At 41.8% G+C, this 15,223-nt stretch overlaps 1 protein-coding gene across 4 annotated transcripts in view; it reads right to left on the reverse strand.

Moving 5' to 3' along the window:
- Nucleotides 1–13,225, reverse strand: part of Atp13a5 (ATPase 13A5) — a 130,435-nt gene extending 117,210 nt beyond the window's left edge. For 2 of the 4 annotated variants that reach the window (XM_076942759.1, XM_076942758.1), the window contains exon 1: nucleotides 12,938–13,129. In XM_076942759.1, the coding sequence (XP_076798874.1) occupies nucleotides 12,938–13,000 (63 nt within the window). In that variant the 5' untranslated portion in view covers nucleotides 13,001–13,129. Of the gene's footprint in view, nucleotides 1–5,443; nucleotides 5,486–12,937 lie in introns of all 4 variants that reach the window. The other 2 variants (XM_076942760.1, XM_034515275.2) reach the window with 2 other exon arrangements.
- Nucleotides 13,226–15,223: the final 1,998 nt, after the last annotated feature.

A 15,223-nucleotide genomic window follows, 5' to 3' on the forward strand; every position in this document is an offset into this window, starting at 1 on the left:
GAAACAGAAGCATGGAGGACTTGCACCAGCAGAACTGGGAACTTCTTACAAAGCCACAGTAATTAGAAAGACTCATTGCGATACTTTGAATACGCTTGACCCAGGAAGTGACACTATTAGGGAGTGTGGCCTTGTTGAAGTAGGTGCGGTCTTGTTGGAGGAAGTGTGTCATTTGGGAGTTTTGAGATCCTCCTCCTAGCTGCCTGGGAGTCGGTCTGCTCCTGGCTTCCTTTTGATGAAAATGTAGACCTCTCGGCTCCTCCAGCACTATGTCTCTCTGCATACTGTCATGCTCCCTACAACGATGATAATGGACTGAACTTCTGAAAGTGTAAACCAGCCCCAATTAAATATTGTCTGTTATAAGAGTTGATTTGGTCATGGTGTCTCTTCACATCAATGGAAACCCTAAAACAACTCAGTATGTATGATACAGGGGAAAAAACAATGACAAAGGACAGGACAGAGTGGAGAAAGGGCCTAAGATACCATCACTGTCCTTCCAGAGTAGGAACCACTGCAGTCAGAGGCTTAAGGTACTTAAGCAGGGCTAGAGCTAAGGGAAGGGTGCTGGGGGAAATACCATTCCCCTACAACTATGTATCATATGCAAAAGCGACACATTTACTTTTACTTAAATGTGAAAGCAAACCAGTTCCTTGAAAGAAGAAATAAAGAGAACTTCAGTAGACAAATAATTCTTAAAACAAGAAAAACAAGAAAAATGCATTTGATTATATTGGAACTAATGGCAACTGTGTATCAAAGGGTCTCTGGAGTGGGTGGACGTTAGCCATTTATAAGGTCTATTTTTATATAGCCTATATATAAAGGGGGATTTATATTTGGAATTCACAGGATCACTACAATAAAGAAGAATTAAGCTAGAAAACAGGGGTCATGGGGGGGTGGGGGGGCTTAAATAGACGATTCTAAGAAGTCTAAAAGGGGTCCATAGCCTTTTAGAGGAAGCTTGGGACTTTGTTAAAGAAATGTGAATTAAAGCCACAGTAGTACGTCACAGGCCAAATCAGCCATGGCCATCCTGAAGAGAAACAAGTCACAGGACTCATACAACCAAGGTGGAGGACTTACTCTGAAAGTCACGCTGATGCCACAGATCAAAGATCAGCTAAAATTAAAAGTACTGACGATATCAGAGTGGTAAAGATTGGGAAAGGCTGATAGGATGGAACAAGCAATCAACTAAAAGTCACTGGAGGTGTGAATTGGTATAAGCACTTTTAAAAACAGTGTTGCAACAGACGTGAATATTCTACTCAACTCTTGTTTTGTACAAGAGAGATGAAAGTATATTCAGCTTTGTAAAGTGTTTTGAGCCAGGTTTGATAGTGCATGCCTTAGATCTCAGCATTCAGGAAATAGAGGCAAGTGGATCTCTGAGTTCAAGGCCAGCCTGATCTACATAGCAAGTTCCAAGACAGCCAGAGCTACACAGTGAGACTCTGTCTCAAAATACAAGACAAAACAAAAAACACAACAAAACAAAAACAAAAGAACAACAACAGAAAAGGAAAAGAAAAATGGGGGGTGGAGACTTCTTAAACAAGAATATTCAGACCAGATGTGTTCATAAAAGCCTTGGAAAGTCTTATCAACAGAAAAAGATAATAATTTCTCTGCTGTCATCCAGTGGTATACCACAACTTTTTAAACTTTTAAGAAATAACCTCTGTAGATATGAAATAGATAGAAATACCAATGTAGATATGTTTCTGATGACAGAGTGAGTAAATTGAGTACTGAAAAAAACAGTATACAACTCTACTACAAAGTTCAAGAATGAACAGGAGTGGTAGACAGCAGCTGCTATGCATGTGTGACATGACGGTATTAGTGCTTGGCAATAAAAAGTCTGAACAAAAGAGAAGTGGAGTGAGGTGGACTCCGTTAATAAGACACTGTGTTCCAAGCAAATGGAAGAACTTTAAAGGTTTTAATGGGAATATTTGAGAAAAGGAAACTGGACCTCAAATTTAAGCTGCAATAAATAAAAAAAGGCTGGACTTGGTGGTGCATGCTGTTAATCCTAGCTCTTCAGAGGCAGAAGTGGGCAGATACCTGTGAGGTTTAGGATAGACTGGACTACATAGCAGGGTCCATGCCAAGTAGGGCTACATACTGAGGCTCTGTCTCCAAAGTAACAAGTAAACAAATAAATAAATAAAATGGAAAGTTGGAAGTTGGGCGACCTGGTACATCTGTAGCTGCTCCCTGATATGATGGAAAGGAGCTGACATCCTTGAAAATAGAGGTAAAGTCACATCCCTGGTAAAGAACTCCCAAGATAAGGAAAGATACTGTGGTGATTTGAAGGAAAATGCCCCCCTTAAGCTCACAGGGAATAACAATATTAGGAGGCGTTGTCTGGGTGGAGTATGTGTAGCCTTGTTGGAGGAAATACATCACTGGGGATGGGCATTGATGTTTCAAATGCTCAAGTCAGACCCAGTGTCTCTTCCTGCTCTCTGCCTAGATGTAGCACTCTCAGCTACCTCTCGACATGTCTGCCTGTGTACCACCATGCTTCCTGCCATGACAATAATGCTTACGCCTCTAAACTGTAAGCCAGACTCAGTTAAATGCTTTCCTTTATAAGAGTTGAGTTAGTCATGGGGTCTCATCACAACAATAAAACCCCACCTAAAAATGACACTTACAATAATGTTTTTAAAACCTGGAAACATCGTATTAGCAAAATGGCATCCCCTACTTGGGATGCTGAGGCAGGAGGATTGCTATCTCAAGGTTTGCCTGGGATACAAAATGAAGCCAATTTTTACCCGGAGAACTCATTGAGACCCTTGTCTCAAAATAAAAATCACAAAAGGGCTGGAGAGGGAACTCAATGGTAGAATCACTAGTACAGGGCTGGGAGAGAGAAGCAAACAGTGGTGGAGGGAGGAAGAGAGGAAATGCAAAGAGAAAGAAAAGGAAGGAAGGAAGGAAGGGGCTTATAGAGGAATATTCTGAAATATGCATTTCCCTAGCAAAGAGGAAGAGAAGTGATGCGTTTCCTTTCTTGACCAATGGGCTTCATAAACCTTAGTGAGATTCCTTTATAAATCACTTCTCAGCTTTCCCAAGGGCATGAGGTCCAATGGGAGATATGAGGTCTTCCTGGAAGCCTTGTTGATTTATCTGGAAGTCCTTTGTTCAAATGCTCTCACTCGGCCCAACAGTGCTTTTGGATCACGACTTATCACAATACATCTCCTTTATGCTAATTAATCTTGAGTATAATTTCATTTTAATGAATATTTCCCCAGACAGAGTCCCATTTTCCCCCTAAATATTTGTATCATGCAACACCAGTAACATCCACTAAGAGGTGGTGTTTAGAAAAGGGAAGGAGCTGGGCAGTGGTGGCGCATGCCTTTATTCCCAGCACTTGGGAGGCAGAGGCAGGCAGATTTCTGAGTTCGAGGCCAGCCTGGTCTACAGAGTGAGTTCCAGGACATCTAGGGCTATGCAGAGAAACCCTGTCTCAAAGAAGAAGAAGGAGGAGGAGGAGGAGGAGGAGGAGGAGGAGGAGGAGGAGGAGGAGGAGGAGGAGGAGGAGGAGGAGGAGGAGGAGGAGGTGGAGGTGGAGGAGAGGAGGAGGTGGAGGAGGAAAATAAGCAGGGGTGATATAGATGAGAAGATACAGGAATGGATGGGAGAGTGTGAATATTTAATTCATTATTCTTGCAGAAACTGAGCTTTAGTCACTGTTTAGGAATGGGGTCTCAGGATCTGAGTTCCTCAAGTCTCTTTCCATCTCCCTACTCTGGATGATGCCAGTAGCACATACCCAGAGGAGTGCTTGGGAGGAGGGAAGAAGTGTGAGGAATACAAAAGATACTCATTGTGAACAGGTGGTTTGGTAGGAGTTTGCGGCTGAAGAGAGGTGGCTCAGTTTCAGGGCTGGCAGTGGGAACAACCTATATTCCAGGAGGCCAGAAACCAGATCTGCCACTGACTGTTGGTTTGTTTTCTCTCTAAACACCGCGATTCCTACATTTCTTTGATTCTCTCTAGCATTCTGAACTGTAAATGCCTTACTGTATTCTTTAAGTCCAGGACACAGAAACCCGCATTCGATTAGGAAGGACAGTGGACTAGATGCGTGCTGCTTCTACAGAGGCTATTGTGTAGTGTCACAGTCCAGAGCCAAGTGTCTGTGCAGGTCTGTCATGATAGCCCCCGTTCTTTACACATATCTTAGCGCCACTGAAAGCTTTTACTTCCTTTAGTCTCTCCATCACTTTCCAACTAGGACTTACGTTTACTGAAACTTGGACTTCTTATGTAAAGAATGTGGCTGGTTATAAAGCACATCAGAAACAGTTTGATATCAGTTAAAGGCTGAGAACATGTCACAAGACAGTCAAATCCAAATCAGCTCCATCACTTAACCAGATGTATGACTTCTGGGAAACCCACTGTGTGTGTTCCGATGTCTCCCTTTCCTCCTCCATTAATGAGAATAATCAATAGTTGTCTTCTGCAGGTGCTGTGAGCTAGTAATAAGACAACCCAGGAAGCAAGCACCGTGCTCCCTGCCATATCTTGAGCACGCAGTATGTGTTGAGTTAATATTGTCATGGGTGCTATTTCAACAATTCAACAAAATTTTCAGCAGACTAGTGGCTAGTTCTTTTGAACTCACTGTAGAATAATTTGGCCACAGGCAACATGCAGAACAAAATGTTATTTCTAAAGGTGATTGATCTACTGGCTTAAGTAGATCTTTTACTTTTCCCTCAGAGAACAAGTTGTCAAAGTTAAAGTCAAATAGAGGCCCCAAAATAACACCACTCGCCTTTATAGTCCATGAAGCTGAAGCAAAGGGCTTGAGGAAAGATCACATTAATTCAAAGATTAGCTGGATGTAGTAACTGCGCATGCACATATACAGAGAGAAAGAAAGACAGAGACAGAAAGACAGTGAGGTATAAGAAGTGTCCTGTCTCTGATGCTTATGAAAAGTATATCTCGTGTTACATACCTGAGCATCACTTTGCACAATTATAAAATGGGTATTTAATGAGGTACTAGCTCATAGAAAGCACCTCATAAGCACTTCTTTGTTCTCACCCAGGTAGCTCCTACACTTGCCAACAGAGGCGGGTGGATACTGGGTGAAATGCCTGAGGAAATGAATACTGGAGTGGCTCACCTCTTGGAATCCTTCCACTCCTGTGGCTCCAGGCTTTGGGACATTCCAGCTGCTGAATTTTCATTGTGTCTAGAATACTAACTGACTAGTTTTCATGTCTCCTTTTATTCCTGTTCATGGGCATAGCCATCTGAAATAGTTGCTTGAGTAGCCACAACTATAGGCACAGAGGTGTACAAGTGAAGTGCTGTGCAATAAAAGTTTCATTTTATAGTTTACAGCACATACCTCAGTCTTACCTAACAAAAGAAAGTTACTTACTCATCCAAGACAGCAAGAGCATCCTCCCCTGACAGTCACCTTCTGGAAAGAGCAATGGCAGTTGAGTTCGCTTTTGCTGCTTTTTGTGATTTGTTGTTTGTGTCTTTCTTTACTGTGACATGTTTAGCAACTTCATGGGTAAGAATATTCTAGTCTCCTTAGAGTAAGTTAGCTTTTTCTGTGCAGACATAAAACTTTAGTCACTTGAATCAAGTTCAAGGAGAGCAGATATTTGTTTTCTTTAGTGAGGGCAGAGTCTGTTATTTTTTATCTTTTATTTCCAAGTAACAATCCAGTACCACCATTTATCAACAATTTATCAACCATTGCCCATTTGTTTCATCTGTCTGGACATGCCACGTAATATTCCTTTACATGTTCAAAGGGAGACATTCTAAAACAATCTGCTCTTTACCTCTGAGAGGACTCCGAAGTTCTCTTAAATATTAAGATAATAATATGCACATTGAATGGATCACATTGGTATGGTCTTTATTTACACACCCTCTGTTCCAATTTGGCTACATGTAGTAATTTATACCAACTATCACTAAATATCAACCTAATCAACCCTTCACACATCATACCCATTCAGTGGACAACACTGTGTGTACAAAGAGGAAGTCTTTGCTTTATTTAGGTTTGTATATTTACTTGTTTTTGTAGTTTTGAGACAGAGCTTTGCCCCATCTGGCCTAGCACTTACTGTGTGAGCCAGACTGGCTCTGAGCTTTCAGTGAGCCTCTGGCTTCTCTTCCTGAGTTTTGCAGGCATGAGCCACCAGACCTAGAAGAAGGGCTCTTGGATCACCTTTGATTATGTCAAGCGTTTTTTGATTATTTACTTAGCTGTTATTTAATTTTCATGATAATCTGTGGAGTTGGTTTTTCTGGTTATTTAAAATAAATATTATTTATGTTTATAAATTATTCTATTTGTAGATCAAACAAACTGAATTTGGGTGATGTTAAACAGTTAGTAAGTTGCTCAATCTAGTATATTCTGCCTTGTGTTTTGTTTTTAGAGTAAAAATAGACTCTTTGGTCAATAGCAGTATCAGTCAAAACCAAGAACTAAAAAAATGAACATACTGTCACTCTATTATGGACATCACCCAAACCAACCAGTGATACAATGTATTCGCGTGCTTTTCATGCAAAAGGGGCACAACCAGGACCCTTGGTTGCTGAAGCAACTAGGAGAGAGCAGCAATTAGAGAGAGCATTGTCCTGTGGACCACAGGATAATGAGATACCTAACTGACTATCCTGGACAATTTTGAGAACCACTGTTTGTCCTATATTAAGGCCAGGGGACAAATCAAGATGTTCTCTAAAAAGCCAATTATGGATTAAGAGTGTCACTGATCAGTAAAGGAACTGCAGAAATTATTTGGTTCCAATTCCCTGCTAAGAGAAAGGCACTGATACTACTCATGTTTGATAACATGAGAGTCTACTGCATGCTTTATAGGAAGTCCTTCACAGACTGTGCGCGCCCTTGTAGGCCAACTATGAGAGTATCTTAGATTTCTGGTACCACATACTGAACTTAGCCACTTGAAACATGACAAAATATAAAATTAGAAGTTCTTAATTTTTTTCTGGAAAAGAATTTTAGTCTTACCACTAAAATAACTTTCTGGAATTTTTCTTTAAAAGCACAAGTTAATCAGAACAATTTTTATGTATAAATAAAAAGTTTATTTAGCATAGTATTTAGAAAAATAAGTTCATATCATTTCAGAAAGCCAATAAAACACTTAAATTGTCCAGGCATAACCCCCACACATGTGACGCCTTTGGCTTCCAGAGTTTATCAAAACCATTTTTTAATTGTCAAACTAAATACTCTTAAGACCTCCCAGGATTTTTTTTTTTTTTTTTTGGTTATATACACTAGCAACTAAAAGCCACACATAATAAAGCCAAACACTTTGACTACTTTGGTAGTTCATACAGAACTACCAAACCCATATCTCTGCTGTTCCTCACTGTAGATGTTACTAGTCCCTTAAATCTAATGAGAACTGTTAGAGTGTCTCTACAGTATTCTCCCCACAATCCAGCCTCAGGAAACTCTGATTCTGTCTCTGATATTAGCTATTCCTCGAAGCCAGGTGTCGCTCGAAGGTTCATAAGCTTCTTTTCATCCAAGTTGTTAAAGGTATTAGCAGGTACCAACAGGAAACCTTTTATATTTAAATATATGTTTCTCAATATTGATCCTTTGAGAGTCTTTTGAGAGAACATAGGAATGTCCTATAATGGGGTGTAAGATACATATGACGCTGTGTGCAATGATTGCTACACTCACATCTGATGTTTTCATAGCAAACTCTTCACATGTTATTTCTTTTTATGATCTTGGCACTCAAGCACTTACCATTTCCCAAGTTTTCATCAGAGGAAGGGGAAATATGGGTAGCACAATTTCACCTATCTGTCTGTATCTTTCCATTTGCATATGCTAAACACAACGTAAATGAGCCACTTTCTTGCCATAGCATTTTTCGTATTTTAGACGTGACCCTCACAAGACTTATGAGTTGCAGGGACTTCAAGCAACCAACAAGATCTAGAGAGATTTCTACACCACTTGGTTTACTAGAAATTCTTGACTGCAGCCTGGATCCCCTGGCTTAAAGACGTTTCTAGTTATGGGATAATCATTAACACCATATGAAATACTGTGCTTGCCCTTCTATGTCTTCCACACCAAACAGCCATTTTTCTTTTGAGTTGGTCCCATTTTGGGTCTTGATACCCAAGCGCTCAGTACCAGCAATGGAATGAGAGCATGGGGGACCCATTTGTGACTCAAATCAGTGAAAGTGCTACTGGTGACCCTCTGAAGGCTTAAGTGAAGAGCATGCTCAGAAAGCATGGAGAATTCTTGTAAACAGAGGACCCTGAAGCAGAGGCTAATGTGCCTCCAGAGCTGCCGGGACCACGAGAGATGAAGTGAGTTTTCTTCTCAGAAGGGTAACAATGATGAAACAGCATCTACATATCTTTCCACTTCAACTGCTATTGCCTCCTGGTTCCACCTCTGCTGGCGCGAGAAACACATCGAGCCCTCTTCATTCCTTAATGACAGCCAACACTGACTCCCAATGGCTCACTATAGACTTGACAAATAGCCACAGCCATAGTCACTGAGTGCTGAGTGCTGAGTGAGTATACGCTGCTTCTGTGGAACTAGAAGAGCAGGCCTGGAGCTTCCCCTGGATGCTGATGTTGCTGCAGATACACCTTTACCTAGGAATTTTATTGCCTCCTCCTGAAAGCCAAACAAGCTTGACCTTCTTTTCTCAGGGGGAAAGGCACCTAGAAAGCCAGTTCTAGCTGAGCCTGAAGTGCCAGACACTTCTGCAGGGACAGCTAAACCAACCTCCCTGGCCTGGAGCCTACATCACTTGGGAGGGAGGATAAGGAAGAACCCCAGAGGTGCACCTGGGGGTGATCTTCTCAATAATGTCAGTGTGTCCAACTGTGACGTGAGAAACAGAAGCATTCAGCAGCTCCTTCATCCAAACACCCAGTCCTGAAAAGTCACCAAAATCCATAGTCCAGAGCCTGACATGAGGGAGTTTGTGACTGGAATAACACATTTCAAATTTCAGAACTTGACAGAATCGAATGGCATGTCCCCCAGGAAGAAAAACAAAACCTTGTTGAAGAACCCACTTTCAAATCAGCAGAAAAACATAAAGGCTTCTGAGGGATGTGTGTCTCAGCAATGGGCCTTTTTGTTAATTGGGCTAAGATAATAAATGAAACCTCTTTTCTATTTTTCTTGCCCATGTGCAACATCAACCCAAGAGTAACTGTGGTTTCAACTCAGTCCTGTTTTGAGAAGACTGGGCCCGCTAGTTTGCTGTATGTTACTCTCACTGACAACAGCCAAGGATGGAGTGGAGCGGGTGGATGTAGGGGTTGCTTTAGCAATGGTTTGTGAAGGCTTATAGTATTTTGGGATTGTGAGTGTCCGTAAAAAGTGATGTTTTAATGTTTTTGTCCAATTTTTCCCTTCATATATCTTGCTATACAAAGGCTTAATGTCACTTTTAAAAAGAAAAGTCTAGCCATTTTAAATTCATAGCTCAGCTTCAACAACCACATGAAAAAGAAATCATAGATGGGCAGCTTATCCTGTTTGGGGTATTTTTTGCAAGAGTTACCGGCATGGATTTTTAGTAACACTTAGTTCTTCAGATACACTTACAGATATGTTCACCTTTGTGTACAAAGCTTTAATAAATTAATATTCTTATACATGAAAATATGAAACAATGTATTTCTTTCATTAAGACTTTCTTCACCTTTCTTTATTGAAACTCAATAGAAGAAAGCTCAGGAGACAATCTGTGCACACAGTCACACACACGTACATATACACTTACACACACGTGTACACACATGACAGAGTCATGGATCCCTATGTGTAGGAACAGAAACACAATGATGCCTTCATAGAGGTTCAGACAGAACTGTATAGAGATTCTCGGGCACTGTCGCCTGCCCTCCTTTTTCACCTGGTATCTCTCAATCTAAAGTGGTAGTGACAAGCCACTACAGTTAGATAATCCATCTAAGGACCAGAATTTAAACCCAAGTCAGTCCAAGGCCAAACTCGTCTCCCTGGGCATTGTGATACCCTGTCTATGGGTCTGTGTTATGAAGGATTTTAAGGATTGTCAACAAAGCTGTAGGTGCTTCAACAAAACTGACAAGAGAGAAAAAAAAGTTGTCTGTGAATGGTGGGGCTGGGAGAAGTACCTGGGCAAGGCACAGATTTAGGAAGAAGAAAAGGAAGGGGAAAGATGCAATTAGAGCGGGGGAGAGGAGACTATAGTGAGAAAGGCCAGAAGTGATTGGACGAGGTTGGGAAAGCCAATGACAGCCTGTAAAGTCAGGGTCTGTCTTCTCAGTCGCCATGCAGGTAACATGCGCATCTGAATTACCCAGAACTGGAGCTGGAAGACAGCGAGAGCATTCGAGCATTCGGCTGCTCTGTCTTGGATTCTGGCCTGAGAGCTGGAGTTAAGAATGAGGACAAAGCCGAACTCTCTAAGCTTATACAATGCTTCCTACCTATGCTGAGCTCAGCAGAACAACCCCAGAGTGCCCTTGAATAATTCACGGGCCTTCTCCATCTGCTTAAGAGTCTTCCTGGCCCTATGATAAATAGAATTTATTATTTGATCTAACAGTGTCTACTTTTCACCTCAAATTCTCTCACACCATCACCACAGATTGCATACTTACAGTGATGAATGTAAGCAGACATCACACTAGACCCTGGAGAACCTTCGGGGAAGGAAGAGCAAACGGGGAGAGAGACACTTGTGGGTGCCACTGTTTTGCAACCCTGATATGAATACTAAGCCAGACCCAGGTTTCCTTTCATCTAATGGTTGGTTTTTGGTTTGGGGAGGGAGGGGTTGGTTTGTTTGTTTTTTATTTTTGTTTTTTGTTGTTGTTGTTGTTGTTGTTGTTTTGGTTTTGGTTTCAGAAAATTCATCTCCACAGTGTATAATCAGGCTATTCAACTATTTGGCTAAAAGCTCTAACATTTTTGGCTTTCCTCTGAACTCCAAAGGTCTGAGACCACTGTGCAGTTGACTGCAGGACAGCAGTTGCCTGGAGCTGAGTCACAAATTCATGGTTTCTTTACCCAGTTACCCCATGGGCTGGAGTAAGGTTTGCCTCTGTCCCATCTCTCTCAGAGTAAAATGTGGGAAACAGACTCCACTGCCAACCTCCCTCCCGGGATGCCCTAACAACAAAGATTATCAGAACACTGTTACTCCCAATAGTATTCCAAACAGAGATTTCCAGTGACTGCTCTACAAATATTTGATCAACCATGAAAATGAAAACCCCTAGCACCAGGCCCATTACTCAGGCCTCTGATTGCCCCGGTAAACGGGAAAACTACGATACCAAATGCAACACATAGTTAAGAAAGAAGAATTAAGAGCAATGTGATGCTTTCAGGACTTCCCATCTCCAGGCAAAAATAAATAAATAGATAAATAAATAAATAAACATTCAATTTTTTAAAAATCAGATGATGAAGCAGTGAACAGGGCGGAACAGATTCTGAAGCGCTATGATATCACTAAGTCCAGTGAGGTACCATGAAGCATGGAAGTGGGCTACCTTTGCAGTTTTTAATTTCCCAGAAGCCCAAATAAGAATTAAAAAGAAGCTTATAGAATTAATTTGTGTAATTGATTCCTTCCAACTTAATCTACCCTAGAATTAATTTGTATAATAGATTCTATCCCTACTCAACCTACCTAAAATATCACTTCAATCCATAATTGATACAGAAAGTATTAACAGGATATTGTAGCTAAATTCTAAGTTTACCATGTATCTCACACATAGAGGGCCGTTCAGTTTGGATCAGGTTACTTTCCTCGCATTCAAAAATACACAAAGTAGCCATCTTAGTGCACAGAGTAGCTGTAGCTGGAGTCACTTATTGACGTTAGATTACTAAATGAGAGTAGTGGGGCTACAGGTAAGCTTTTCTGAGGGAAGAAGCGCTGGGAAACTGGTGCTCCCGTATATATGAGCCATTTCAGCCTCTGTTCACTCTGGTGTTCCTTTTCCTGCTGTCTCTCCTTTTCTCATCTCCTACTCCCATCCCTCCTCATACCAGAGTCACTGCTTGAGTGTGGACAAGCTGGGATATAAAGAGTCAAAGAATGAGCTAGATTTCCGTCCTGTCTAATGACCTTGGATGAGTTACCTAACCTCTTCGTCTCAGATGTCTTTCCTATGAAATAGGATTAGTTCCTTCAGTACTGGGTTGTAAGGATTAAGTGAAATCACAAATATAACCCGCTCAGCATCAAATGGACACTTCAGAGCTTTCGGGTTTTTAATAGCTATTTCTTTAAGATTTATATAAGTTTAGAAGAAGGGGCAATAGGAAAAAAAGGAAGCAGGAAAAAAGGAGAAATTTTTAATGTGTTAAAGTCTCAGACTAAGTGCGATTTCTTCAGCACTCAGTGCCTCAAACCTCCCTTGATCTCAGTAATAGGTGACTTCATTCCAGAGCACCATAGCCTATGCTGTGCACACAAACAAGCAGGAGAAGAAGAAGACAAGAAAGTTTCCATTTTCACTAGTTTGTCCAATGTTATGGTGGCCCAAGCAGTGAGGGGAAGAAAGCTCAAGGAGCATCATTGAGGAACGTACTTCCATGACATTGCAAAGTGTCCAGGAAAGGGTGAGTGGTCTGCTTCTCAAGGGCCCACTCAGCCATCCAGAGCAACAACTTGTTCAGTCTCTGCACACACACACACACACACACACACACACACACACACACACTGCCACCACCGCCGCCAATGTCACCAGAACCAAACTGTTCCAGGTCCAGAAACAACCCTGCTGCTGCCACAGTCTCTTCTCTCCTGTACCTGCAAACAACCCTTGCCTACTTTGAGAAAACAGAAAAAGAGGGGATGCTCACCAGCTCATTCTCCTCTCCTTCATTGAGCACAGCCTGATGGTCATCCTTCTTGCTCTTCTCCATCGAGAGCAGAATGTGTGGGTTCTCTCTGACCGCTGTATGGGGGAATGTCAAAGCCACCTGTGCCTCTGTGACTCTCAGGCACTACTTGTCATCGCTGTTCTCAGGTGCTTACAAAACCCCGCTGGCACCTTGCCCGTTAGAACAACAAAGGAGAATGAGGAGAGCCTCTCCTTGGCCACAGTATTGGTCTGTTCATTTATCTGCTTGATGTGTGTTTTTCTTCCTAATGTTTATTTACTGAGCTACATGTGAAGTGCCTCCAGACCAAAGGAATGATGGGGGGTGGGGGGAGCTGCTGCACTAGACAGTAATTTCACATGCCGCTCATGAAAGGCCACCATGCAAAAAAAAAAAAAAAAAAAAAAAAAAAAAAAAAAAAAAAAAAAAAAAAAAAAAGACAATAGAGTCCTGTTTCTCTTAGGAGTGCCGTGGAAGCCTATGGGATTTGGAGAAGCTGTTGTGAGCTTGGTGAGGGTGTTGATGGAAACTGAAGAAGAGACGTGTAGGATGCCTTCAGGAATCAGGGGAGGGGGGGAAATAGAGTTCTAATCCCCACTCTACTGAGGACCCTGGATAAATCCTTACTAGTCTGAATTTCTGGTTTCTGATATGTAAAATGTCAGTGGTAATTGTAGGGCTGAGATGAGAGCTCGTGATGATGTTTGCAAAAGGCCAAGTGCAACTTCTGCCACCTCCAGTGAGACGTAGGTAATCACCTTCATCCCAATCACAGCTCTAATCAAGGAGAGATGCTTTGGAGAATGAACTGCCAAAGAACCTGGCTCTCCAGTTTACAAAACTGAAAGGGAGGGGGAAGCAAGAGAGATGATTATTAGGGATAGAACTTGAATTTCCCACCCCTGAATAATCACCCCTGAATTTGATATTTTTCTGAACAGGGGTAAGAAAATGGGCCCATTCTTGGGTTAACTGGCTAATTTGTAGTCACACACAGAGACACACAGAAACACACAGACATAGACACCCACATAGACATACACACACAAACACACAGACACATGCACACACACAGACACGCACAGAGACATGCACACACACAGACACACAGACATACACACACAAACACACACACACAGAGACACACAGACACACACAGACATACACACAGACACACACAGAGACATACACACACAAACACACAAACACACATACACACAGAAATACATATACACAGAGACACACACAAACAGACACAGATACACATGCACTCATGTACATACACTCACACACACACACATACACACACACATACACACCAATGTTTTGCGATTTTCTTTGTGGTGCTTGCATTTAGTCCACTAAAGGGAAACCTTGTCCCTTGACCATGGAGGAAGTTGACTATGGTGAAAAGCATTAGAAGACTACACTGTTCTTTCCATTCATCAAAATCATCACTTGTTCCTTGAGTGGCCTCTTGTGTCCTACTTGACATTCAGGACAAATCAATGTAATTCCCATCCCTAGAAGACGTCACTGCAGAGAACACACACGGGGCACAGCTTTTTATGCTAGCAAAGTGACTGAGAAGCTCTTTATCCAGAAAACTAATGGAGTGCCAGGTGCTGCAATCCAGTGTCAAGCCAAGCTCAGACTGGAGTATGGCATTCTGTTAAGCTCTGGTGAAATGCACACATAGCCACTCTGCCTATTACCTACAAACCCACTAAAGTAATAATAACAACTTTGTGTTTGAGAAACATGACTAAATTAAATGCACCAATGAGTCATGACTTGGCTAAAGTGGGCCCAGGCCCCCACTCTAAACAATGAGAAGATAATAAAGGCCACCGAGGGGGCAGGTTAACCTGGGAAGGTTATCTTGGAAGAAACCTTGGAAAGAAAGATTTTCTTCTCTCTCTCTCTCTCTCTCTCTCTCTCTCTCTCTCTCTCTCTCTCTCTCTCCTTTTCTTTTCTTTTAACTTTTGTTCTCCCTTCTTTGAAAATGCATGTGAGAATGTTGTGCTCCTAGCACAGAGACTTTATGACCAGGAGGAAAGAGTGTGTCTCCAGCTCTCATGCATAAGTCTTACTCAATGAAGAGGGTGGGGAAGGTGAACAGGTTAGAACTATGCCTCATGTGTTCCTTAGCAGAGACAAGTTTCCTAACACCCACTTTTCAGTTGAAAGGAAAACTGCATTTGGATGCCCAACTAGGTCTCAAAACTCTTATGTTATTGTCTCTACTTATCACTATAGTCTTAC

The sequence above is a fragment of the Arvicanthis niloticus genome, chromosome 12, assembly GCF_011762505.2.
Source record: "Arvicanthis niloticus isolate mArvNil1 chromosome 12, mArvNil1.pat.X, whole genome shotgun sequence".
NCBI classification, from domain to species: domain Eukaryota; kingdom Metazoa; phylum Chordata; class Mammalia; order Rodentia; family Muridae; genus Arvicanthis; species Arvicanthis niloticus.